General features: G+C 41.8%; 2 protein-coding genes across 2 annotated transcripts; both read right to left on the minus strand.

Annotated features, from left to right (window-relative positions):
• Positions 1–471: 471 nt before the first annotated feature.
• LOC120548483 lies at positions 472–15,331 on the minus strand. Its single transcript, XM_039784756.1, has 3 exons — positions 15,002–15,331; positions 6,952–12,599; positions 472–6,887 (listed from the first exon to the last, which is right to left on the minus strand). Exons 2-3 carry the CDS (start codon positions 12,385–12,387, stop codon positions 1,164–1,166), a joined length of 11,160 nt encoding a protein of 3,719 aa, XP_039640690.1. The 5' UTR covers positions 12,388–12,599; positions 15,002–15,331; the 3' UTR covers positions 472–1,163.
• Positions 15,332–19,161: 3,830 nt separating this feature from the next.
• drgx (dorsal root ganglia homeobox) lies at positions 19,162–24,202 on the minus strand. Its single transcript, XM_039783185.1, has 7 exons — positions 24,130–24,202; positions 23,888–23,976; positions 23,033–23,133; positions 22,337–22,438; positions 20,425–20,597; positions 19,944–20,056; positions 19,162–19,832 (listed from the first exon to the last, which is right to left on the minus strand). Exons 2-7 carry the CDS (start codon positions 23,943–23,945, stop codon positions 19,468–19,470), a joined length of 912 nt encoding a protein of 303 aa, XP_039639119.1. The 5' UTR covers positions 23,946–23,976; positions 24,130–24,202; the 3' UTR covers positions 19,162–19,467.
• Between the last annotated feature and the right edge of the window lie 891 nt (positions 24,203–25,093).

A 25,093-nucleotide genomic window follows, 5' to 3' on the forward strand; every position in this document is an offset into this window, starting at 1 on the left:
TTTAAGGTTACTCTGAAGCTGGGGTGTATATGCAATGCAGGAATTCTCACCACAGCCATGTACATTTTATCTGCGTTGGGGAAACAAGGAAAATCAAAAGGCAAGACATTTTCATTCGATTATTTCTCATTGGATCCCACAGGTATACTAGGCAAATACATAAACAAATTTCATTACCAAAATGTTATTTTGTCTTTTTGTGTTTATCAACTCTCTCAGGACATATCATTGAGCTCTCTCAATAACACTTTGTAATTGCCTTATGCACTCAGTAAAAAAGACTCTTCATTTGAGTCATTTAGACCCAGGGTGCATTTCAAGAGTGAGAACAGGATCACAGTGGCAATAATATTATATTGTTATTATAGTCTTCTGAGTGGTAAAATGAAATCAACCTGTAGCAGCAATCTTATATTTTTCCTTTTTGTTTATTTATAACCTTTACAATGTGATTTTGAAAGACAGTCATTGTGGTGAGAAAATTATTTATTTGAATCAAGTGTGTTGTAATTGCCTGAGTAAGTCCATGTCACACAATTCTGTTTCACAGCAACACAGAAACATTCTCACACACTTCCAACTTTAAAAATGGACTACAGTATGAAATTAAACCTCCAAAACGGCAATAATCACATCACCATGTTTTCACTTTGACACAGTGGTTGAATACACAAACTATGCTTTACACCATCTGCAGATATTTAATTGACACTGTGGGTTTAATCACAAAATGCCAAAAGTACGATTTCTTCAACAAGAAAAAAAAATTGCAAACTTAAGCAGGCCTGCCAGTGTTCAAAACTACTAAACACTGTGGACACACTGTTGCTGTTTGATATATGATAACATACTTTTAGGTTTAGTAGGCAATGGGATACTGATCATATACACAAGAAACACATTCAAAAGTCAAATGGAATGAACTTCTCTGTAACACAATAAATAGCTCAACAGTGAATCTCCAAAATCAATCTAACAACATGTCACAAGGCCCCTTTTAAAACTACAAACCAAAAACTTTCTTAGACTATTTTCACTTGAAAAGTCATTTACAAACAGTTAAAATACTGCATATTATGATTCATTCATACTGTGCTTTTGGGTATCTTTATTTGATCAAATACTTTATTTAGCTACCCCTTCTGAGTAAAAGATCATTGTTCTCACCAGTCAGACACCTCCATAAAGTCCTCCAGTTCACTCATAGTTATTATATCACGGGGCTGACATTGTGAGTGGGCTGAGTTATCATTTTCACAAACTGAGCTTCCTGCAAGCTGGCTGTTTGTTTCTCCCTCTGGGGACGACTCATATGGAGCATGTGTGCTGTAAATGGTGTTATATGTTTTGCCTTTATCATTAACTGTGTCCATGTATGGAGTCTTTTCTGGGCTGTAGCGATGCCCTTCAGAGTTCTGTCCCATTTCAGGGGCTGGATATCCGTAGCTGTGGCTCTCCCTGACAGGCTGTTGGTCCTGGTGGAGAGTCACAGGGGCTGATGACATGTTGCGGGGCACAGAGTTGATAGCCAGAGGTTGGTAGTCTTGGGGATAACTCTGGTTGCCCTGATAAAGCACAAAAGGCTTGCCAGCTGGAGAGGCCTGGGGCTGTTGTTGAAGCTTGACCTGCTTTTGGGGTTGGAGCTGAGGTTGTGGGTACGTCTGCTGGGGCTGGGTTCGGGAGGTGCTTTGGCCCGACTCGCGAACATTCAGCTGGACATACCTTCCCGTCTCAGGATCAAAGAAAGTCTTCTTTTTCACTTGAACAGGCACGTCCACCACGAAATACTGACCAGAGCCGAGGTCTTGCAGCACCTTTCGCTGGGTTAGTGGGTAGGACTGGGGATAGCTTGACTCTACATGGTACTGTGTCACTGGAGCTGGGTGGTTGGCATGATGGAGAGTGGGAGAAGAGGAAACATGAGCAACTGTCTTAGGAGCAGCAGTGTGGGAAGCAGGGCCAGTAGCATTAGGCGAGGCAACAGGGAGGGAAACAGGGGCAGTAGCATGAGGTAAAGCAACTGGGATGGAGATAGGACCAGTGGCATGAGGGGAAGCATAGGAGGAGCTGCGAGAAGATTTGTGCTCTGTGTGTGAAGAAAGCAAGCTAGACCCCAATGTTGGAGCATGAGCGAGGGAGACAGGTAAGGAAAAATGGGAGGAAGCCATAGCTTGGCGGCTGGAAGAGCGTACCTCAGTGGAGGAGGAGGAAGTAATATTGGAGACTTCTTGAAGAGATTTCTCAACTCCATCAGGGCTGTCTGCTGCAGCTTTGGACAACTCCTTCTTGATTCTCCGAGTAGTCAACCTTTTTGCTCTGCGCAAGGCTTTCTCACTCTTTGGGGGAACAGTTGGAGGCTTGCCCAAAGAACGGGAGACATCACTGCTAAAGCTACAGGCTGATTCTGGCCTCTCTCCGTCATAGAGGCCTCGTATATCTGCCAGGTCTGCTGCACTGGTTGCAAAACTCTCTACATCCTCTGACATGTTGCTGATGAGAGAACGGGAGTCATCTTCATCCAGAGCGATGCTCCTCCTGGAGTAAGGCCTGTGTTGTGGGAGAAGGGCTGAGTAATCCTGTGATGAATATGCTGGCTGAAAAGTGTTGGATTCTTTGATAGCAGCAAGTCTGTTTAACCCTGTGTCTGGATAGACAGGAGTTCCAGCACTGTGTCTCACTATGTCTTGCTCTTCCTCTCTTCTCTCTGACCCCCTCTCCATCGGGGAACCCATTCGGAAATCCTCTCCAAAGTTCTTATGGAGGCGTGGTTTGACTGACTTGAAAGAGGAACCTCTGATGGTGTTATCCTTGACCCTGAACATTGAGGGCTTGGCTCCCAGAGCAGGAGAGGAGGTGTTGGAGCGGGGCAGAGATGGAGCTGGAGAAGCAGGGGCATGTGGCCTATAAGGCCTAGTTTGGGCTCCTGAGTCCTCAGGTGATCCAAGTCCTGATGGATTGGGCCTTTGTTGGGATGGTAAAGGGGAGCATAGTTGTCTTTCTCTGGGTTTCCTCTCTGATTCTGTTGAGGTGATGGCGTAGTACTGGAGAGCATCCATCCTCTGCGCTGCTCTTTTTTGCTCCTCCATCTGAGTGGCTCTCTCCTTTTCCCTGTGAGCTGCTAACTTTTCTTCTCCTCTCTTTTTAGCCCTGATCTCGTCCTCTCTTTGAGCTAGCATCCATTCTCGTGCTACTCTCTTCTCCTCCTCTTTCAGTGCTGCTTGGCTCTCCTCAAGGAGTCTGGTTCTCTCCTCTTTGGCTTGCCTTTCTTCTCTTTGTTTTATAATTGTTTTGTCTTTTTCAACAGCTCTCTGAGTTCTCATCCATTCTTCCTTTTGCTGTCTTTCTTCCCTCAGCTCTTCAATCATCTGCTCTGCTTTCTTCTGCTCCTGGATCTGTTTGATCCTTTCCTCCTCTGAAATCCGAGCAGCTTTTTCCTCAATATCAGCAAGTATCTGCTCCTCAATCACTTTAGCTCGCCTTTGCTCCTCAATCAGAGCAGCTCTCCTCTGCTTCTCCTCTTCAGCAGCTCTCCTCTGCTTCTCCTCTTCAGCAGCTCTCCTCTGCTTATCCTCTTCAGCAGCTCTCTTCTGCTTCTCCTCTTCAGCAGCTCTCTTCTGCTTCTCCTCTTCAGCAGCTCTCCTCTGCTTATCCTCTTCAGCAGCTCTCTTCTGCTTCTCCTCTTTAGCAGCTCTCCTCTGCTTCTCCTCTTCAGCAGCTCTCCTCTGCCTCTCCTCTTCAGCAGCTCTCCTCTGCTTCCCTTCTTCAGCAGCTCTTCTCTGCATCTCCTCTCGTGCAGCTCTCTCCTCCTCTTGCTGTTTCACCCTCCTCTTCTCCTCATTCTCTTTTATCTGCTCTTCCTCCTCTCTCAATTTTGCTTTACACTCCTCAATTTCTATTCTCCTCTTCTCCTCAATTTCTTTCATTCTCCTTTCTTCTTCTCTTTGATTTGCTTTCATCTCCTCTTCTTTTTGAGCAGCTCTTTCTTCCTCTGCCCTTCTTTCTGCTTCTCTCTGTTTTTCCCGCTTCTCCTTGATCTTAATAGCAATGGTCTCCCGCTCTCTTGCTCTCCTCTCCTCTTCTCTCTGAGCGGCTCTCCTCTCTTCCTCAGCAACAGAAGCTCTATTCTCCTCTATCATATTTCTTACTCTCATGTCTTCAGCTCTTTTCTCCTCTTCTATCCTAGAAGCTTGTTTTTCCTCAAACTGTTTTGCTCTACTCTGATGTTGTGTTTCGGTTTCTTCATGCCGAGTTGCAAACCTTTCTTGCCTCATTTTATCTGTTCTCTTTTCCCCAATCTTAGCCAGTGCATTTTCAATCTCCTCATCTTTTTTTAGAGTTGTTGTGCTTTCCTCTATGTTGTACACTTGTCCCACAAGTTTTTCATGTGGATTGGAGATCTCAAGTGGCTTTAGGTGTTGTGACACAGAAGTGCTTCTTGGCCTGTTGACTGCAGAAGATGAGGTTGTTGCTTGCATAGGAGGATTGTTTGGCTGATGAATACTTTGTTCTACTTGTCGAACTCTTTGGGTATCAGTTCCAGTCACTTGTTCTTCTCTTCCCTGGTTCTTAAGATGACTTGATGGTGACTTGTTACTTGCTTTGAGCTGTTGTGCATGTTTTGCTCCAGTGTCTAATACACCTTCATTGGCTTTGGCATCTAAAATCATTTTCTCTTGTCTTTCTTTGTCTCCCAGTTTAAACATCCCCGTCCTTTGGTGTTCTCTCTCAGTAATGGGAAATACTAAGGGTTTGGGTTGTTTGTTCACTTTGGAGCTGACCTCTGTCTTATTTGGCAAACTTTTCTCTTTTACAGAGAGGTCTTGTGGGTCAGCAGTGAACATTGGACGTCTGCTGTGACGAGTCTGTATTAGTGGGAAAAATCCCTCCTTTTTGTTGGGTGGGAATTCCTGAATTTTGTTTGCCTCGTCTTCCGAAACAATTACTTTTAACCTGGCATAGTCTGCAATTGCTGATATCTCAGGTATTGTGGATACTCTTTCTTTTGGTTTTGGTTTAACTTTAGGTTTTTCTTTAACCGTATCTTCCTGTGTCAGGTATGAATTTATTGAGCTCTTTGTTTCCCTTGCTGTTAAACTGGACTGATTCTCTGTATAAAGTTTTCTGATATGAACAGCTTGACCAGCCTCTGTCTTCTCATTTTTATTACTCTGTCTCTCTGTGGGACCATCACTCAGTTTTGAATCCAGATTATCATCTGTTTCCCTGTTTCTCTTTTTCATGTTCTCATCTTGAACTCTTACTGAACTTGATTTCCTTTTACTTTGATCCAAAACAAATACTGGATTTTTTCCTTCATTGCAAGATTCATTGCTGATAGCTGCCTTGTTTGATAGTAATGCTGGAAGTTCCCTTCCCTTTGAAACAGCATTGGTATGATTGTATGGTTCATTATTTTTTTCTGCAGTCCCTTGCACTTGAAAGTAGTCTCCCACCATTGGTCTTACTGTTAATTCATCCGCTGATTTCCCGCTTTTATTTACTTTTTCAGGCTTTGCATTTTCCGCTTGAGTATTCTCACTGGTGGTGTTTATGCTGTTCTGTTGATTACCGAGTTGTAGTGATTTGGACAGTTTTTTCACACTGGACAAAACACATTGTATTCCAAATTTGTCTTCCAAACTTTCCTCCATTTGCTTTTCCCTACTTTCTGTATTGAGGTCTTTGGTTCTGTCTTCATTGTTTTCAAGACTAGATGATGCATCTTGTTTATGTTCATTAGCTGCAGCTACATCAGACGGGACAGTGGTGATGTTGACATGATGTTTTCCTGCCATTTTCAGGTTGTCCTCAGTTACTGCTGGCACAACTCTGATGGCAATGCTGCCTATATGCAAATCATCATCCCATTGATTATTTTCTTCAACGTGTGTCTCTTTATACTGATGTTTTAGAGATGCATGAGCATTTTCATTCTCAGTTAAATGGTTAGATGGAATGGTTTTGTTGAATGGCTTTGGTGGTGTTAAGTCACATCTCTTTTCTTCCACTGGTGCACTCTTACCATCTATGTTCCTGCTTTTGGATGGATGGATGCCAGTTGTCATATCTTCTTTCACTGATGGCTGGATGTCATGTTTTATCAGAGTTTGAGCAGCAGCTCTGTTTGCGTCATTTGTGTCGCTGATTGCTGTGTTCACTACTTTGGCTATGTAGTTCTCATTGGCATGTGCTGTATGACTTTTTTGTGGATTTTTATCTTCGGTATTACTCTTTACTTCAACTTTCTCTATGATCTTTACTGGGTTTTCTTTTGGCATTTCATTTGTATTGTCTTTTGTTTCATTTGCTATTATGTCTTGGTTGTAGAGAAGCGGATTAGTTTCAGCCAACACTTTATTTTTGCATGGCACACCTTTTTCAGCCAATGGCTCTTGGAGTTGTGTTATCCTTTGGGGTCTTACATTTATAGAAGAACTCTCCTGTTGGAGATTAGTCCTTTTCACAGTGACATTCTCAGACACATTGTTCTGTCTTGAAGTTTCTAGCATGTTTTCAGGATGATTATCCATACCAACTTTAGTTTGATCTTCTTTCACTGTAGGATCAGTGTCCTGTACAACTCCATCATTCAGCTTTACCATGCTAACTTCCTTTGAAGATGTATTTCCTTTACCTACTTCCAGACCTGAGCTGGGATTACATTTATCTAGCTCTGAATTACTGCACTCTTTCTCTTTTACATTCATTTGTTCTTGAGTGCTGTTATTCCTCTGACCATTGTCCACAGAGGGCTTTCTTTCTCGTACAGTTACAGATATTCCCATGATCTGCAATTTGTCCTCAGCCACAGGGGTCTCATTCTGACCAAAGGCAAGACTTAGTGAAGGTGCTGAGTCTTCATGAACTGCCTCATGTTTACTCTCAGCCTTTTCCCCCCAAAAAAAAAGAGGAGAGTAAACCCCAAAAAAAAAAAAGGCTGGGGGGGGAGGCTCCTTGCTTTAGCTCTTTTTTGTTGAGATGGTCAGTGTTTAAGACAGGATTGTCTTTAAGTCCCTCTTTCTGTTTTCCAAATATTTCTCCTTTATTTGCTTCCTGTGTTTCTGGCTTGTTTTTGAGTGCCTGCTCTTTACTTTGTGTAAGTGATTTCATTCCAAATTGATTCTCTTTCTTTTGATTTTGTACCAAGCCGTCATCTGTGCTCATGGTATAACTTCCCGTCTGTTTTGCTTCTCTGGGTTTTTTTGGCAGATTGTCATTGCTCTTCATTGGTTTGTTGTGAAGTTGTTTCTGTGACTGAACCTGACTGGTGGTTGCTGCAGACTTAACTGGTATTGTAGAAGAGCTGGGAAGTGAAACAAACTTGACTGGTTCCATCTGTATTCCTGAAGGCTCCATCTGGTGCTTTAATGTAATATTACTGGCCATTGTGCTTTCATGCTTTTTAGACACTTCCTGTGATGGTGGCCTCTGTCGTATATTATTAACTGCTAATTGCTTGGTAGAATTTTTGGATATAAACCCATCTCGTACAGCAAAACCCTTTTCTTTAATAGCTGAAATCTCTTTTTCAGCATGAGCTTTTATCTTGGAAGTCAGAATCTCCTGCTTGGTCTGAGCTCTCTCTTTATGGAACAATGCTCTGGGAGGGGTAAAAAGTGTATCTTTACCTGGACCTAAACTGTGCTCAGTTGACCTGGGTTTTCTTGCAAGGGGGAGCGGTTTAGCCAAATCAGAATCTCTTTGCTGTGAAATATCAGTATGTTTCAGAGAGTCAAACTTTTCAACACTTTCATCCTTCACTTTATCAGAAACAGTGTCACTCTTTTCTCTTTTATCTACATTGATAGGCAAATAATTACTCTCAGAAAGTTTGAATTCTTTGGATGACTCACTATAAACATACTGACTCTCTGTCAACTCAGTGGGTTTAAAGCTGCCCACTTCCTCCTTATTTTCTGTGTTAGCACTTGCAACTCTGCTTTTAGGACTAGAATTTCCTTTTGATTTCTCGTTATTCGTTGTCTCAACTTTATCAAGAGATAAAGCTGGTGTTTCATTGGCATCATTTGACACTTTGTTTCTGTTTGGTAAGTGTGTATCAATAAAACCATATTTCTCTCTAAGACGCTCATACTCATCCCCTCTATTAGCTTGATCTGAATTTTGCCTGCTGACAACAACTGAGTCTTCCCCCTGTTTATGCATTTGTGTTGCCTGGTCTTGATCTTTGTACTCTTCCTTTTTATTGATATTTACCTTCAAAGGAACATCTGTCTTAATCACATCTTCATTCGTGAGAACTCTATTTCTGACTTTCTCTTTTTGCTCTCCTCTCATTTTCTCTTTTATTTTAGCCAATTCTGCTTTAGCTTTAGCTAACTCTGTCTTAACTTGTTCAAGTTTATCTGGCTCATTTTTTACCTGTTGTGTCACTGTTAGTTTTGCTGCGGGTTTAGCTGACCTTTCCGGCACGTTCTCTGTTTTTATTAGCTCTGCTTTAGCTAGCTCCACTTTGGTTTGTTCCAACTTTGCCAGCTCTGCCTTTCTCTCGTTGGCTTTACTTATCTGTGTTACAGGTTGCTCTGCATTTACTCGACCTGCTTGAATTGAATCTTCCTCAGCTTTCTCTTGGTTAACATCCTCAACTTGAATGTGGTTTGCTTTGACCTTTCCCACTTCAACTACGTTAGTCTTCTCTTGTTCTGCTTTAGCTTGTTGCTCTTGTATGTGCTCTAGTTTAGCTTGTTCTGCTTTTTTATGCTCTGCTTTAGCCTGCTCTGATTTAACCTTTTCTGTTCTGATTTGTTCTGCGTCCACTTGCTCCCTTTCAACTTGATCTGCTCTAACCTGTTCTTCGTTAATTTGTTCTGCTTTGATCCTTTCTCTACTGGCCTGTTCACTTTTAGCTCGCTCCGAGCAATCCTGCCTGGCCTGCTCGGCCTTTGCCAGTTCAGTTTTTATGTGCTCTTCTTTTAGCCTCTTTGCTTCAGCTTGTTTTACTTTGACCTGCTCACCCTTCTCCTCTCTCAAGTCCTCAGCCCCTACTTCCTCTGTTATATTTCTAGGCTCTTCTGTTACTTGTACTCTGGATTGCGCTGCCTTTATCTGTTCCTCTCTGGCACGCTCTGGTTGTTTTTCTCTGGACTGTTCTGTCAATTCCTCTTTTCTCTTATCCTCTTTAATATGTTCTGCTTTAGCCTGGTTTACTCTCTGGTACTCTGTTAATTCTGCTTTGGCCTCTTCTGCTTTGACTTTGTCTGAACCAGTCTGCCCTGCTAAAATTAACCTAGCCGACTCTGCTTTGGGCTGCTCCACTTGAGCCCAGTGCTGAGCCTTTGCCAGCTCTGCTTGGGTGTGTTGTGCTTTTACATGCTGTGCCATGACCTGTTCAGCCTTGACCTCAACAAACTGTCTGTCTTTTACCTGGTTTGCTATTGTGGTGGCAGATGCATTGTCAGGGTTAGATAATGACGTTTTCTGCACATTCTGTTCAAACTGTGGTTTAGCTTCTATTGGCTGGAGACTTTGCATTTCATACGGCTGTGGAATTGACGATTGTTTTTTCTGAACTGTTTCTTGCGTGGGCATTCTTTTGTCTTTATTAGAATACAATGTGTGTTGGTTTCTGTATTCTTGATCACTATATCTGTTATAATTCTGTGTCAAATAATGATCTTTCATTTCATTTTCCTTATTGTTATACTTCAGAGCTCCTGGTTGCTGTTGTCCATAATATGCTGGATTTTCTATAGTGTCATTACTAAATGGAGCATTTTGTTGCTGTTGGTTTGAAATGTTAGTGTTGACCAACGCAGCCTTTTTATGAGAAGATGTTCCAATACCAAAACTCTCCCTCAACTCTATTTTCTCAAGTTCTTTATTTATACTTTGCTGATTTTCCCCTCTGTACTTGTCTCTTGGTGAATTTAGTTCCTCCTTTATCACAGCTGCTCTTTGGTAAGCCTGTGCATGTTGGTCTTTTTCCATTGAAGCAGTTATCTCTTGTTTCCATGGAGAGACTGCTTTCAGACTGAGACTTTCTGTGTCTTGGCTGTTTGTCTGTCTCCACCTATCCTGTGAGGACACATTACTATAATCATGTTTATTTTCTTTGAGCTGCTGATATCTATCCACCTTTGTGAATTCCCCTCCCACTGTTTCATTAAAATGTTGCTCAGCATTTGCCTTACTTATTAAATATTCTCTTGGTTGATTGTTGTCAGCATGTATCCTTGGTGTTTCTGTATCAGTATAAGTTGTGTTCAGCCTGTATACATCTCCTCCCAGAGTTTCTACTTTATCTATCATGCCTTGCTTATAGGGAGTAAATGATGATAAGTCTTCATGGAGATGTTGCCCATTAGCCAGCTGATTGCTAGTGTAATTTTCAGGTATCAAGCCAGTGAACCCCGAGTGATGAACAATCTGACTTTGCATCTGAGCTGTCTGGTAATCACTTAAAGTGTATTCTGAGTGTTGGCCTGTATGTGCAGGTTGAGAATTTGGTGTTGTAAGTGACAATCCAGGGCTATGGTACTGGTTTACATATTGATGTGAGGCAGCATTTGCTCTGCTGGATTCCTCTACCTGAAGAAATTGAAAGTCTAGATCTGGATAATCAGGGATGTCTATCACAGTGTCTCTAGGCTCCTGAATAGAGTGATGTTTGCTTTTTTCCAGTGTCTCCAAGGCTTTAAATTTGGCAGGACTGTAGGTGCTTTTTACTCTTTTCCTGTTGTCTTTGAGATTGAAGAGTAGGCTCGTTGCTCTGGATTTGTAGCTGCACATCCTAACATCAGGAGTGGCTCCCCTGCTTTCTGCTCGCACTGGAGGATGTTCCACAGGTTGAGGGGAAACTGCATACTGCCCGACCTCTGATGTCTCTGTTTCTTGATGTGCTTGCACTAAAGGTGTGAGCAGTTGGCTGATGTTGAAGGGAGTCGTGCTTGTGTTACTGCTGACAACGTTTGGTGCCACTGTTTTTGCATTGTTGCCAAAGGGAATTAAATTATCATTGGTACAAAATACTCCTTGATGATTTGCTGTCATCCCTGTTGTTGTATTTTTCTCTGTCATCATTTTAATTTTTTGCTGGAGGGCTTTGACGGAGCTGATGGTGTCCTGGACACGTCGAGACATCTCACTGGTAGGTGATGCAGTTGATGGCCGTTGCGATGGGAGTCTATTAGTTCCCAGGCTCTGCGTCCGCTTCCTGTGAGGGTAATGACCTGTCACCTCTGACTCGCAGCGTTTCTCTACAGCCGAAGCTTTCTGCAGCATTGTGGATGTTGAGGTGGAGCGGGGAAGAGTGGAAGGAACCACAGGTGCCAAATTATTCCTTTGGTGTCTGATACCCCTCTCCTCAAATCTGTATGGACCCTGTGGTTGGGCCTCCATTGAAAGCTCCCTGTACATTGGTGTGTCATACCATTTAGGGAATTCTGAACAGTGCATAAACCCTGAGACTTCTCCTTGTTGGAAGGGAAACCTGTTATGGTCCCTCCAAACTTTGAAGGGACTAAACTCACTGTGTATAAAGAAGTTAGTGTTACAGTTGACCTGCGTGGACATGCTATGTTTACTGTGGGAAGATCTCATAAAAGAGGATGCAGAATTCATGTGAGCCACTGCTGCTACTTCAGAGGAGTAGAAGTTGGTGTCTTGGTATGAGAACGGGCAAGCTGAAGAGAAATGACCACTGTTAAAGTTTTGCTGGTAAGATGTAGAGAACTCAGAAAGTTCCCTTTGGATACTCATCAGAGCTGATTTGTCCCAGCTTGTCTCATCATTCCACTCTCTGAGTTGGCCATCCTTCCCTGCTCCATCCCTTTGTCCTTCTGAGTTAAAAGCTCTGATCAGAGACGAAACTCTGGAGCGGCTTCTGCGTTGCCGCAAACTCAACTCTGTGGGTCCATTGCCTAGAAAGGACAGCTGTTCTCCCCCCAAAGATTCTTCCTGTTGAGAGGTTTCCACAAAGGAGTGCTGGAATGTGGCAGAAACCCTCCCCTGTGTCCTTTCCCCATAAACCTCCCATTGTGGATCTCTCTGGATCTCAGCCCCATACATTCCTCCATGGATCCAGTCCTGTCCATACTGCTGCATCCTGATGCTGAAGCTCTCATGTGCAGCTCTCTTGAGTTCATCCCTCTCTCTGTCCTCTCTGTCTCTGTCCTGGCCACTCTGGCTAAAGGCCAGCTGCCTGTCTCTCTGGGTGCAGGGAGAAGACGAACAGAGGTCTGAGTCATTATAAACAGCCTCATCCCCAATGCAGAGGCTCCTGAATGCTCGATCTGTCAGATTGCTGACCTCACGGTCAGTCTCATCCAGAAAGGACCCACCACTGGAGGTGTCGCTGTAGCCTCCATCGCTGTGCTTTCGATGCCCACCACTCTTTCGGCCTGAGCGCCGCTTCTCAACTGAGGTCATGATGCAAGGTCGCTAGCAAAGAGCTCTGTCCTCAGTTGTTCAGTCATTCATGCAAACACAGACCTCAAAATGATACACTCTGCCTGCTGATGGAGCTACAGGACCCAGAGTTTGGGGCCCCTTAGACCGGATTTTCTACAGCTAGTAGCTCCTAAGGCATTGTGCCTTTTAGTTGGCCTCTGTCCAAAAAAATCCTGGAAATTTTTCTTTTCCTACAGGAGAAAAGAAAGGAGAATTAGCCTGAACCTGAACAGGCACTTACATAACCACTCATCTTAAAAGAAAGAGTTTTATAATAGTGTTTGCATTACGTGTGTGATGTATTTCAACCTTGATCCAAAATCTGATATATATATATATATATATATATATATATATATATATATATATATATATATATATATATATATTATGAGAACATTTTAAAAGCTTTTGTTGTGGTGCTTATTTTGTGATAGCTGGCCTTGATAAGAAGCTTTTTTCCCCTATGCATTAAGCAGCAATGCACTGTACAGTATGTGCCTCTCAAAACAGCCCTGTAAATCCATCTACTCAATCACTATGACCTTCAGAGACATGTTGTGAATAAAACTACACTGTTGCCAGGCCCAGTAAAGACAGCCTCACGTGAGTTATGTTGGGAAAGCAGGAAACATCCTTACAAACTTAGATGACCACACACACACACACACACACACACACACACACACACACACACACACACACACACATACAGGTGAAAATTTTTAATAAACAGCATGGTGACTTTTTGTCTTTGTCCTTCTCACTTTCTCCTTTCTTTTCTGCCCATACTAAGGACATATACAGTAGACTTAAATGAAAACAGACATACACATTTAGAAGCACACAACTGTGCTGAGAGATTTTAGATGAAAACACAACTACAGAACACACACACAAACACACACACACCCTCACACACACACACGCACACACATTTTTTAATGGGTGACTTAGATCACTTGGATTAAGAGCTAGAGAGAGGCGCTGGTTTAACAATAATCAGAGGTTGGAACTAACTAACAAAACGTCACATTATCAATTTATTAATATTGATAAGAGGTTAGACAAGTTAGACCAGCAGGTTAGACTTCTATCACTCTTTGAGTGAAAGACTGTTTACGGTCGGTCAACTGTAACCCCTTTGGTTTTACTACAGTACAGAGAGCAGGTGGAAAGCAGATTATATATCCTTACACAGAAGTGTTGCTACATTAAGATTTCAGAGTTAAAATTACAACATTTATTGCTGGTATAAGTACATAATATGTGATCTAAAATGTTGTGACATGTGACATTTTAATTTATTAAAAACCAACTGTGTTTAAACTTAAAAACATTAACATTACCAAAATGACCAATTTACAAAATAAAAAAGTGTATAAAGTATAAAACCAGTTTTTTCTCATCTATAAATTTAAGGCCATGGGCTGTGACATATTTGTTTGTGTTTACGCAATGGCTTTTTCTCAATGTTACTCCCATTCAGTAAGCTGGCCGTTTTGCATTGCCTGTGGGGGGCCTTCAAAACTGTACTCGTAATAAACTGGATTTAAAATTTTAAATGATATAATGCAAAACATATCAGTAAACATATCAGTAATAAAATAAGTGTTGTGCTCGTATAGCCTTCTTATTGCATACTCCCTCTCCCTTTAAATAAAAGGGTTTCACATTTAAATGCAACAAGGTAACGTCATATGTTCTAGTTAAATTTACTGCAGCTGCCAGGCAGCAGTCACCTCGTTTAGAATATCCAGTAGTTCAATAATATCTTCTGACCTGGAAGCTATCCATCTTATATGCATCTACGAAACAGCACACGACACTGCTGTACTGCACGGCTAAGTCACTATCAAATAAAACTGTTGCTAAAATGAAAGGAAGTCTAAAAATGTCATGCAACACCGTTCTTCTGAAGCAGAAAACAACAGCAGCTTAGGCGAGGACATGTCTTTTTTAGTCACACTCACTTTATCTTCTTTTAATTCATGGTAAGCATTAACAAAATATTGAACACATATTTAACTCATTAAAAGCATTAGAAAATCATGCACAGTTGTGGTAACTGTCCCTAATTTGAGTCATTTTTCTCATGTCAATTTGTCAGGGTGATTTCTGTTAATTCTTGCATGTGGCAGGTTTATTTCTGTCCTGTCCAGTGACGGGTATCCAACTGTAAAACCTGACACCAAAGAGGCCTCGTTTTCAGAGGGACTGTGGTCCAAACGAAGACTGTTCAGCAGCAAATCTGTCAAATCTGAGAGCAGAAAGGATATGACTAAATGTTTATCAGTGTCAGCAGCTGTCAGTGGAAGAAAATAAAATTCTCTCAGTCAATACCTTTAGTAAGTAATTGTGTGTTTTCTTTTGGGGATTAAAGCAGGGATTTTTTTTCATGTGTTTTCATTTATTTATCTGCATGAGAAATGCCCACTCTTACACTTAAATTTGCTGTAAATGACAATGCATGCATGTGTGGAAAGTCGAGTATATCTATTGTTTTAACTCTTCCCTGAGGCTTTTTATATATTATCTTTTAAGTGTCCCTACATCAATATGAACAAGAATGTAAAGCTAGCTCTTGGCTTACCTTTCAGTTTTATAATCCATAATTTGGTCCCTGTTGTAAACTCCTCAACAGGCTCCCCAAAAAGGCCTCTCACCTCACACAAGCCCTCTCTGGTACTTGTGACTCTGTCTATTGACAACAATCCAAAGCAAAAACCTCTATGTAGTCCACAGTCAAGTCTTTGAGCATCTGAGCAGAGGCAGGCAGTGGGACCCGGGGCTGGAGACCAGACAGAAATAGAAGAGTTGTCCCAGAGAGAGTGTCCACCATGGGGGGACAGAATGAGGCCTTGAGTTAGCATGCAGATCTGTGAGATCATTTGGTGTCGAGTGTCAGACGGATGAAACAAACAGCCTCTCAACTATTTATAAATCTGGACAGCTAACTGTTGGTCATTAGCAGCGAGAGCTAACTGTCACAAAATGAGAAAGTGTTACAACTGACTGAGGAGGTTGTGGGGTCTAAACCAGGAAAAAAATAAAAAAAAATAATTTCCTGAAGGTGTGTTATTATTGTGGGTGTTGGGTAGGTGGGTGAAGGGGGGACTGTAGTTTGGGTGCTCCTCTGGCAGATATAAATAACTAATTTGCCTCACACTAGAGTGCCACCCTCTTCATTGAACAGATACTATATGGAGTGTCTCCTGGTCACTACCCACCTGCTATCATCACCTTACACTTGAATAAAGCCTTCTGTTGACTATAAGACCAAATGGCAGAAGCAGATTTTCTGAATTTTACAATGACTTATTACAGTACTTTGACTATGGAAGTCTAATCTCACTGCCCCCAACCCCCTCCCCTCCTCCCAGCCGAAAAGGTCATAAGGCCGAGGAAGGGGAGGAACTGTTCCTCCCCCTCCTACAGCCCGCTGCTATAATAGGAGATTGCTGTAGCAGATAGTTTCCTGGGATTCTTGGCGGGTGCAGGGCCAGCCTAGCAGGATGATGGACACACACACATGGGCCTTAATGGAGACGCACTCCTCCACACACACACACACACACACACACACACACACACACACACACACACACACACACACACACACACACACACACACACACACACACACACACACACACACACACACACACACACAGATGGTTTTGCATACAGCTCACTAAACTTTGGGAAAGGCTGAGGTAATCCCTTTTTAACTAATCTCTTTCCTCCCTGTCTAAACAACCTCCACCCACACGCTAATCTCATCCACCATTTTTCTCTGAACACTGGACTCTTTGTCGATCAGTAACATCCATGGATTTCCTCCATGTAGATGAGGGAATCAGCTTCACAGATCAGAAACATTCTCATCCAGAATTCCCAACTTCCTGCTATATCATCTTGTTTTGCTACTTTTAGATCTTTCAGTACTCAGCACTTAAAATTTGTTTTTGATTAATACAATTTAATTTACCAACACGTCCCTCAGCAAAAATTACTCAGTGTGTGTTTATCCAAAATGCTCAGATGTCCCACTGAAGATAGAAATGAAGGCTGTTGAGGAGTCTGGACAAGTTTCCTGCTCACTAAGTCCCCCTAGTGGACAAACTAAGAACAGACGTCCATAACATTTGGTCTGTACTGAGATTTTGACTTTTATTTAAAAGACATATTTCCTCAGTCTTTGCACAGTGCAACTCTCCAACTTTGCTTTACATAGTTGTGTTGTAAAGCTACTGAGGACTGTAAGCATTGATCACAAACGCTGAGGATGCTCTTCCCTGTGCTGCTGAGTAAGGAGGAGCAGAGCTGGGGTTGTGTGGCAGACAGCAGACAGGAACATTACTTGCTGCATTAAGATATGCTTTGTTTGTATTATCTCCATTCAAAAATGAGCTTAATTGATTCTAATTGATTGGGTTATTGATCAGGGCTGTTGCAGGAATGAAAAGCAGAGATGATACTTTAGTGTGGTGTTTTTGGCTCTTCAGTGGGCTGGCCCTCAATACACTTTACAGTATGTCTGATTTTGGAAACTGGGTCCTTGAATAGTCAAATGTAGGTGTTGCACCCAATGTCAAGCAAAAGAATTGTATGTATGTGCCAGTCTTTCTTAAGCAAACTGTGTCTTTTAGTGTGCCTCATATTGTCTGTGGATGGGTGCATGTACACAACGTCTCCCTGTTTCAGGACATATTTCCCCACATCCCTGCAAAATATTTCATTACTGCAACAAAAGAAGCCCATTAACTGTACTGTAAGAACAGAGTTCAACTGCTGTCCCCCATATTCACCATGTTTGTCTGGTTTTCTGGCCGCTCTCCAGCTAATTTGATATAACAATGCTCCACAAAACCGCCTTGGGACTTTTTTTAGGTGACAGAAAATTATCAATGATGCCACATGCACAGCTGAATGTCAACACCAACTTGACTTGTTTATGAAATATTAAAGCAGTGAATTATGGGCACCATGCAGACTTAATGATGATCGGAGTCATTATAACTTCAGCATCCTTTGTTTTGGCTAATGATTAAATTCCACAACTACTGTATTCAATTTTGGAGAGATTGAATGTGTTTTTCACGTCTTTTGTATGAGTTGGCTGGATTCCGTCATCCATATTGGTACATTTTTGGAAAAAAAAGAGCTGATTTGTATAAGGATATATTGTGTTATCATTAGCTGCCATGTCAGGGGGCTTAACATCTTTGCTCTGGAGCTCTCTTAAAGCAAAATCATTATATTAGGACATCATGTTTTTGGTAATATTATTTGTGGCATGAATAGATACAACAGAGTACCTGCTATATAATATTATGATACCAAATATATAACAAAATAGGCCATAGGTTCTGATTTTGAAAATGAATTTTAACTGCATTTTGACATTTCTGTCTCAAAAGTGGAAATGTATTTGTATGGATGGTGTGTGTGTGTGTGTGTGTGTGTGTGTGTGTGTGTGTGTGTGTGTGTGTGTGTGTGTATGTTTTGTAGGGAAATATAGTGTCCCAATAAAATAAAATCCCATACAATTTTAAAAAGTGTTAATGTCACAAGAAAGTGACTCATAGTCAGTGAAAGTGTCACTTTATTGCTATATTTGTAGAGTGCTTACAACATGCACATATAATGGTGTAAAAAAGAGGATGTGAATGATCTGTACTCCGTGTACAACCTGGTACAACTTCTGACATTATCTCCCTCTTCTATGTCACCAGGGTGTCGCCTCATCAATTATTGAACCAGTACTTCATGGTAATACATAATTTCTTATCAATTATTCATCATAATGTGTGGGTAGTTTACTTAATTGTGTTATTGACTATCAAAAGCAATTTCCTGAAAATCCTCAAGGATGCAAATTGAATCAGCCCAACTACTGGTTGTGTGCTCTGCGGTTAAGTATTCTCAATCTGATCAGCTGATCCTTTATTCAAGAGTCATTCCAGTGAGGAGAGATATTTAGGAATAATAAATCAACACATGTATTGCCTGCGATAAACTACTGTATGAAGAGCCCTGAGGTGATGAGAGATGATAATGAAAAAAAAAATGTAAATTCAACATTAATAAATAGCATGTATCATGTTTAATAGGGTTTATTAAAAAATGCTCAGGGAGAGGAAAAGAAAGAGGAAGAGGGTGAGCATTACTAAAAGTAAATAAATAATAAGAGTCACAATTGCTCTCCTCTCTCGGCTTTAAGGGAAACTGATAAATAATGTATCAGAACAGATGGCTGGAGCGCGAGGCAACAGGAGAGGAACATGAGCGACTACATCTTTAATTGTTTTAAAGAACATGTCACAACAGGACTGGTGTGTGTGTTCCCTGTCTGCTGGCGCTACAGATGTGCTAACAGAGTGGAAGGGACAACTACCGCTCTGTCACTGGGTCTGCTTCAGCCTGCCTGCCTGGGGTTCACACATAAACATACTGTATTCTGGCACATGTACACATCTACACTGAAAATGGCTGATTAATATTAAAGTGCACGTTCACTTTAAACTCAAAAGAATAAGAGATTGTTTGACCCCTTTAATGACCTGATGGCATAAACATTATATTGCCAAAATCCTCCAAAACGCCTCACTGTCCTGCCATCAGTTGTACACTTAGAGTTTACATGCATTAACATTTACAATGTAAGCATCTGTCCTCTTTATGAAAATGAGAGGAACTGTATTAGGATTACTTAAATTCACATTATCAAATAGGTCTTTGTTGCACACATGTTGTATCTATCTTAGTCCATCAAATAGAGTCCAAGAGTGCGTGAAGATCCCAAACCACATTTGTGCTTCTATGGGGATAACAAGGCCCCAAATATTCAGCATTTCTCACAAACTAATAATTTACTGTCAAATAAATATTGTAATCTTTGCATCCATACAATGTGATATCAGCAAAGTCTTTTCCAGGCTGTTTCTTGAGTCAGTCAGTATTTGTGCTTAGGTGCTCATAGGACCAGAGTAGAGTAGTAATAACAGGCACGATCACACAGAGAGTATCAGTACATCCATTTTTTTGTCCAGCACTTCACTTTTTCTCCAGTGGTTCCTTGGAGCAGTGAGGGTGTTTGTCAGGACTGCTGCCCAGGACTGGGACCTTGGTGACCGTGCTAGGACTGGAGCTGTCTCCCCCTCTTCCCACAGTGACGGGCACCTCGACGGCAGGACCCACTGTGGGCCTCGCCACCCCAGCTGCGCCCATGCCGACTCCAGACAGGACTCCCACGCCGGGCCCACCGAGCAGGTTGGCAGACTGCAGTACAGCCTCCGAGTGCTCACGGGCCTTCATGCGCAAGGCGGCCACGCTGGCTGTGCGGTTGCCCTGACAACCGTAGGGCGGCAGGAAGGACAAGCCCATGGGGTCAGAAACACAGCAGGAGCACAAGCCATTACCTGAAATATACCAAAAGTGGGAATGTGGTTAGACTACTTAAAACCAGATGTTCATCCTCACATCACCAGTATCACCATCTCTATTTTCCAATTAATGAGAATCATATTTACCTTTCAGTGTGGCGACCTGTGAGAGGGCCTGGGCGTAGGTGGCAGAGTTGAGGAGTGTGCCTGGTATACAGGATGGGAAGAACGGACCACTTGGACCCACTGTCCTGTTGATACTGGAGAAAACAGACATACTGTATCTAATTATCTAGACGTTAAAGTTAACCAGACAATTTTTTTTAATACACATACATTTCTATACAACTATTGTACAACTTTCTTCTAACTATAATATGCACTAGGAGCTGATTTTCTCTGTGGATTTGATTGTTTCATAATCCATTCAACTGGAAGATTGTATAAAGGACATTGTTTAATTTAAAGAAATGATCTAGATGGCTGTCAGAGTTTTGTGGTGGCAGTTATTATTATTTCCATCACCCAGATCCACCAGTCTGCAAATCTGGACCAGCCACCTTTCTGCTACCAATGGGACACTTTCACAACAATAGCAGCTACAAAAAGCCTCTATGTCTTTTCTCACCTCTGCTGCATCTCCAGTGGTTCTTTCTGCTTTCTGCTGTGGTCCACTGGGGACTGCGAGTTGATGTTGCGAGATGGAGGACTGCCGTCACTCATCTGCTCTTTCCCTCCTTCAGGGTCTGCGCTCCCTCGCTCCGTCTTCCTCCACTTTGCTCTGCGGTTCTGAAACCAAACCTGCATAAAAAAAAATTAAAGTGAAGACAATTAAATTAAATCACCAATTAAAACTGGAAAATGGCTGCATTTCCTGACACATTGGCAGTTTGCATCCATTTATTTTATTTATTGAATGCAGCTTTATATCCATGGCAAATTGTTTTTACCAAGATCATTTCTATTTGCATATTCTTTTGGCATATCACAGACAAACAAATGCAAATTTAAAGCATACATATTATATTTTTCTATCTTCTTAAGAGGTCTAGCAAAGTTTAAGCAAATGCTCTATTTGTTTTGATTTCCCTTGTATATCAAGAGGTGTTTAAATGTGTCACACCAGCGCTCCAATTTCCCACAGTCCTCGACTTATCCCAAAAAAAATCACTATCCACACAGCTGAGAACATATAACCAAGTTCTGGTGTCTTAATCGAATGAAGGTCGCTGCCTATAACAACATTTAATTGAGCAATTTTTCATTATCATATTTTAATGACTTCCCACTGACAGTTGTGCTGCCCGAGAGAGAGAGGCAGCTATGATGAAGTCGTTTATTTCCCTATTTAGTGATTGTTTGACAACATCAGATTCGATTAGGACTTGGTTCTAGCAGGCATTAATCATGATGTGTGAATGGAGGTTAGAGTCGGTGAGCATGTGCTCTGCATCCCTCCTATTGTACCAGAGGTATAAATGATGTCAACAGCCAACAAAACACATGCATTCATTCGGCATAAAGAAAGGACAACATGTTGGTGGCAGGACAACAATACAACCAATGGACTTATCTCACCCCTGCACCTTCCAGCTAGAAGTCGCGCCCCCCCACACACACACCCGTTTCTGAATGGGCTATAATTGCTCCATTAATCTCAATTTGCAGCGTGCTCTTAATGCGGGGGAGGCCCATTGACACTTTACAAAAAGGGGGGCAATAAGACTACAACAGAAAGGAAATTTATTTTCTAATAATAATGTAAGTTTAATATCCCTGCATACTGCGGTGGATTCATGTTCAGATTTAATAATAGGAATGTGGTAATCGGATTAGGAGGGGAATAATTTGTTTACAATCCCTAATTTACAGCGTTGGATTCCATTATCAACCCCGCCATTGGGTTTAAGCGATAGTAAGATGACCCTGGGGAACAAAAAGCAAACTATTATATTTCCCACAATTAGATCTGTGCGCACAACAAAACCCAAAAGCAAATCTGGAATGCAGGAAATTACATACAGGACACATAACTTAATTACATCTGGCCAAGTTTATAACCGCGCATATGTGCAGGGCAGGACCGGAATATAAATTGCCAAATTTAAGGTGCGTGTGTGTTTTTTTTGTGTGTGTGTGTTTGTGCTTTAAAGTGTGTGTGTGTGTGTGTGTGTGTGTGTGTGTGTGTGTGTGTGTGTGTGTGTGTGTGTGTGTGTGTGTGTGTGTGTGTGACAGAGAGAGAGAGAGAAATAAAGAGTTTTGGAGGCTGTTTGCCCTCTTTTAAAGAACACATCGTTTTCTGTCTGCGAAAACTGGAAAAGGATCTGCATGGATGATGTATTCCTACCTTTGAGACGCGGACAAATTAGCGAGGAACATTATCGCTGGTTAATTATGAATGACCGATTAATCAAGCTAATCTAATATTCACCATTATGTTGATGTTATTAAAGTGCATCGCCGGAATGACAGAGTGGCTTAATTTACCCTCTCTTGCATGGTCAAACGTGCCCAGGACACATAACGCTGCTGCAGCCTACCTGCACCCTGGCCTCGGTCAGGTTGATCTTCATGGCCAGCTCCTCCCGGGTGAACACGTCCGGGTAGTGAGTCTGGGCGAAGACGGCCTCCAAAGCCTCCAACTGCATGGACACAAAACACCAGTTATAGGCTACTTTAAAGAAGTTTATTTTCTCTTAACAGGCTATTTGTACTTTTCTATTTATTTAGTTTTTTCTTTATTTCATTCTTTCTCTTCCTATTATCATCATCACATCTATGCTGATTAAAATGTACTCGCTTATACATTTGACAGGGATAAAAGACTATAAGATGAAAAAGGTAAAGTAGCCTAAAATAGGCGTAAATATTGGCCTAACGTCAAATTGCCTGCATACATAGAGAGGGCTATACTGCACGTCCACGCACAATCTTCAAAATGAGAGATCTTACATTTTTGTTTTAGTTTCCTAATCTTCTTGCCTATTTTCATTTTCATGTGTGAAGCGATGTTTTTTCTTTTAGGTTATTATCGCATCAAACTATATATTAGTTATATTTTTGTGATGTTTTTGTTATCCGGAAAGCAGCTCTCTGCCAAAGTCCTTCATTTTGAAAACTTTTCCAAGTGTTTTATTCTTTTCCTATACTTTTAGTAGATGTGCCCTATGCCTGTGTCGCTTATGAAGTTTCATATATTTCTTATTCGGGATATGTTTGTCCTGGAAAATAATTACCTGTTGCAAAGTAAATGTTGTTCTGTTTCTGCGCTGTTTTCTGCGTAGAAATCCATCATCAAAATCAGCCGGGGCGTGGTTGCCAAAGCCGCTTGAATTCACTGGGGAGTTTATTGGAGAGAATTCAGCCACTTAATAAAATATGGTTTACAATTGCATGTTTTTATTAAAATAATTTCAATACATGTGTTAAAAAAAAGAAGAAGAAAAAAGAAATCTGCCAAAGCAGACAAGACCTCTGGCACATTTGTACAAATGTATTTCTATTAGTTGCATGAAACATTGATGCTGGATGTCTGAGGGGAACCATGACGGACTAAGAGCCATGACACCCAACATCTGTGCCCGGGACAAAACGCCCCCTCTGCCCCGGGGCCAAACCACCAGCGCTTTTCACCAAATCAGCCAGCAGATTGACATCGCAGAGTGAAAACCAGACTTAACCCTTTGTATCCCCCCCCCCCTTCAATTTGTGGGAAAGAAACATACTCGTTGATTTAATTGTTCATGGGGATGTATCAAGCATCCACGTAAAAAAAAAATGTAATAGGCCTATCTGTTTCCATGCTGTTGTTATAGCGATCACTATTCACTGCATAAAATAACTTTTTCTCAGGCCTATGTCATTTTTATTATTAATTGAAGATAATCATAAAAAAAAGAATACATCTGCTCAGGCCTATTCTCGGTCCTCCTCCAACAACAACAACAACAACACACAATTTGTGCGCACGCAGCCTTAATATCACAAAAAAACTTTTCAGACTCTGGCTTTAACAGATCCTAGATTTACATTAGACATAACTTGCAGCTGTATAAAAAGGATGTTGTATAAATGCAGGAGAGACAACTTACATGTGTTAGAGCGACAGCACTCTGCGTCCAGCTGAGGCGGACAGTGAAAGTAGAACATCCTGGTGTTTCTCCGAGCTGCGAAACTGAACCTGGAACAGAGACAAGAAGTTTCAGCTACATGCAGCCGCTACCGTGCGATTCAGAACGGTGGTGGAAAAATAAACACATTTAATTGTCCTAAGAAGAGGTGTCGCCATGCGGGACTTGGAAAGATTCAAAGTTGATGTGAGAGAGCATCCTACCTGCAGTCAGGATGCTGATGTGAGTGACTTCCCGCTCTGAAGAGAAGTGGCTGCTGCACTTCCACTGACTCTCTGACTGGGAGTGTCCTCTCTCTCTCTCTCTCTCTCTCTCCTCCTGCTCTCCTACACACACACACACACACACACACACACACACACACACACACACACACACACACACACACACACACACACACACACACACACACACACACACATACATCTCTGTCTCAGTCTCTCGCTCTCTCTCTGGGAGTGTCCAGATGTCTCTATAACTGTATAACTGTCTACAGAGTGTTAAGGCTTTCAGCTAGAGTCGCAGAATCTCACGCCTAATTGGTCCTAATCGGATTATCACGGGTTTGCCTCTCTCACCCTCAACCCCTGGTGGTGTGTGTGTGTGTGTGTGTGTGTGTGTGTGTGTTTCAGAGAAAGACAGAAAAAGGAGAGAGGGGAGATATACCCAGACGGCAGCTCTGCTCTGGTGCCAAAAAAATTCATCACAAGTGATTGTTATTCCAGAGTCAAGCATATTCCCTAACTATAAACATGCACACATACCCGCTACACTTTTTATTTGGTTCTTTCATATATTAAAAAAAGGAGGATGACTGCTTTTGGGTTTTAGATTGACTGTCGGGTGGGTTAATTGCTCGTCAGGGTGTGTTAGGGGGTCCACTTTACAAGGGGTTGCGCATGTAGAACACTCACAAGGCCAAATTTTTGATTTTGTTCACAGCAAGGGGTCCAGCGATTTATTTCGCTTCCTCAGATAAATGATCTGCTGCGGGACCCTTTCAATTAGTTTTAAAGCGCATCTGGGACGGCAGAGCGCAGACGCCATGCGTCTCTGAGGTGGAGGCAAAATGAGGCTTCGAGAAGCAGCTGAAATTTAGAAGAGGAGTGCGGGATTGGACTAAACCACATAAAGTGCAGAAAATCCCTTCTAATGGTGCGTAATTGG

The sequence above is a fragment of the Perca fluviatilis genome, chromosome 19, assembly GCF_010015445.1.
Source record: "Perca fluviatilis chromosome 19, GENO_Pfluv_1.0, whole genome shotgun sequence".
NCBI lineage: Eukaryota > Metazoa > Chordata > Actinopteri > Perciformes > Percidae > Perca > Perca fluviatilis.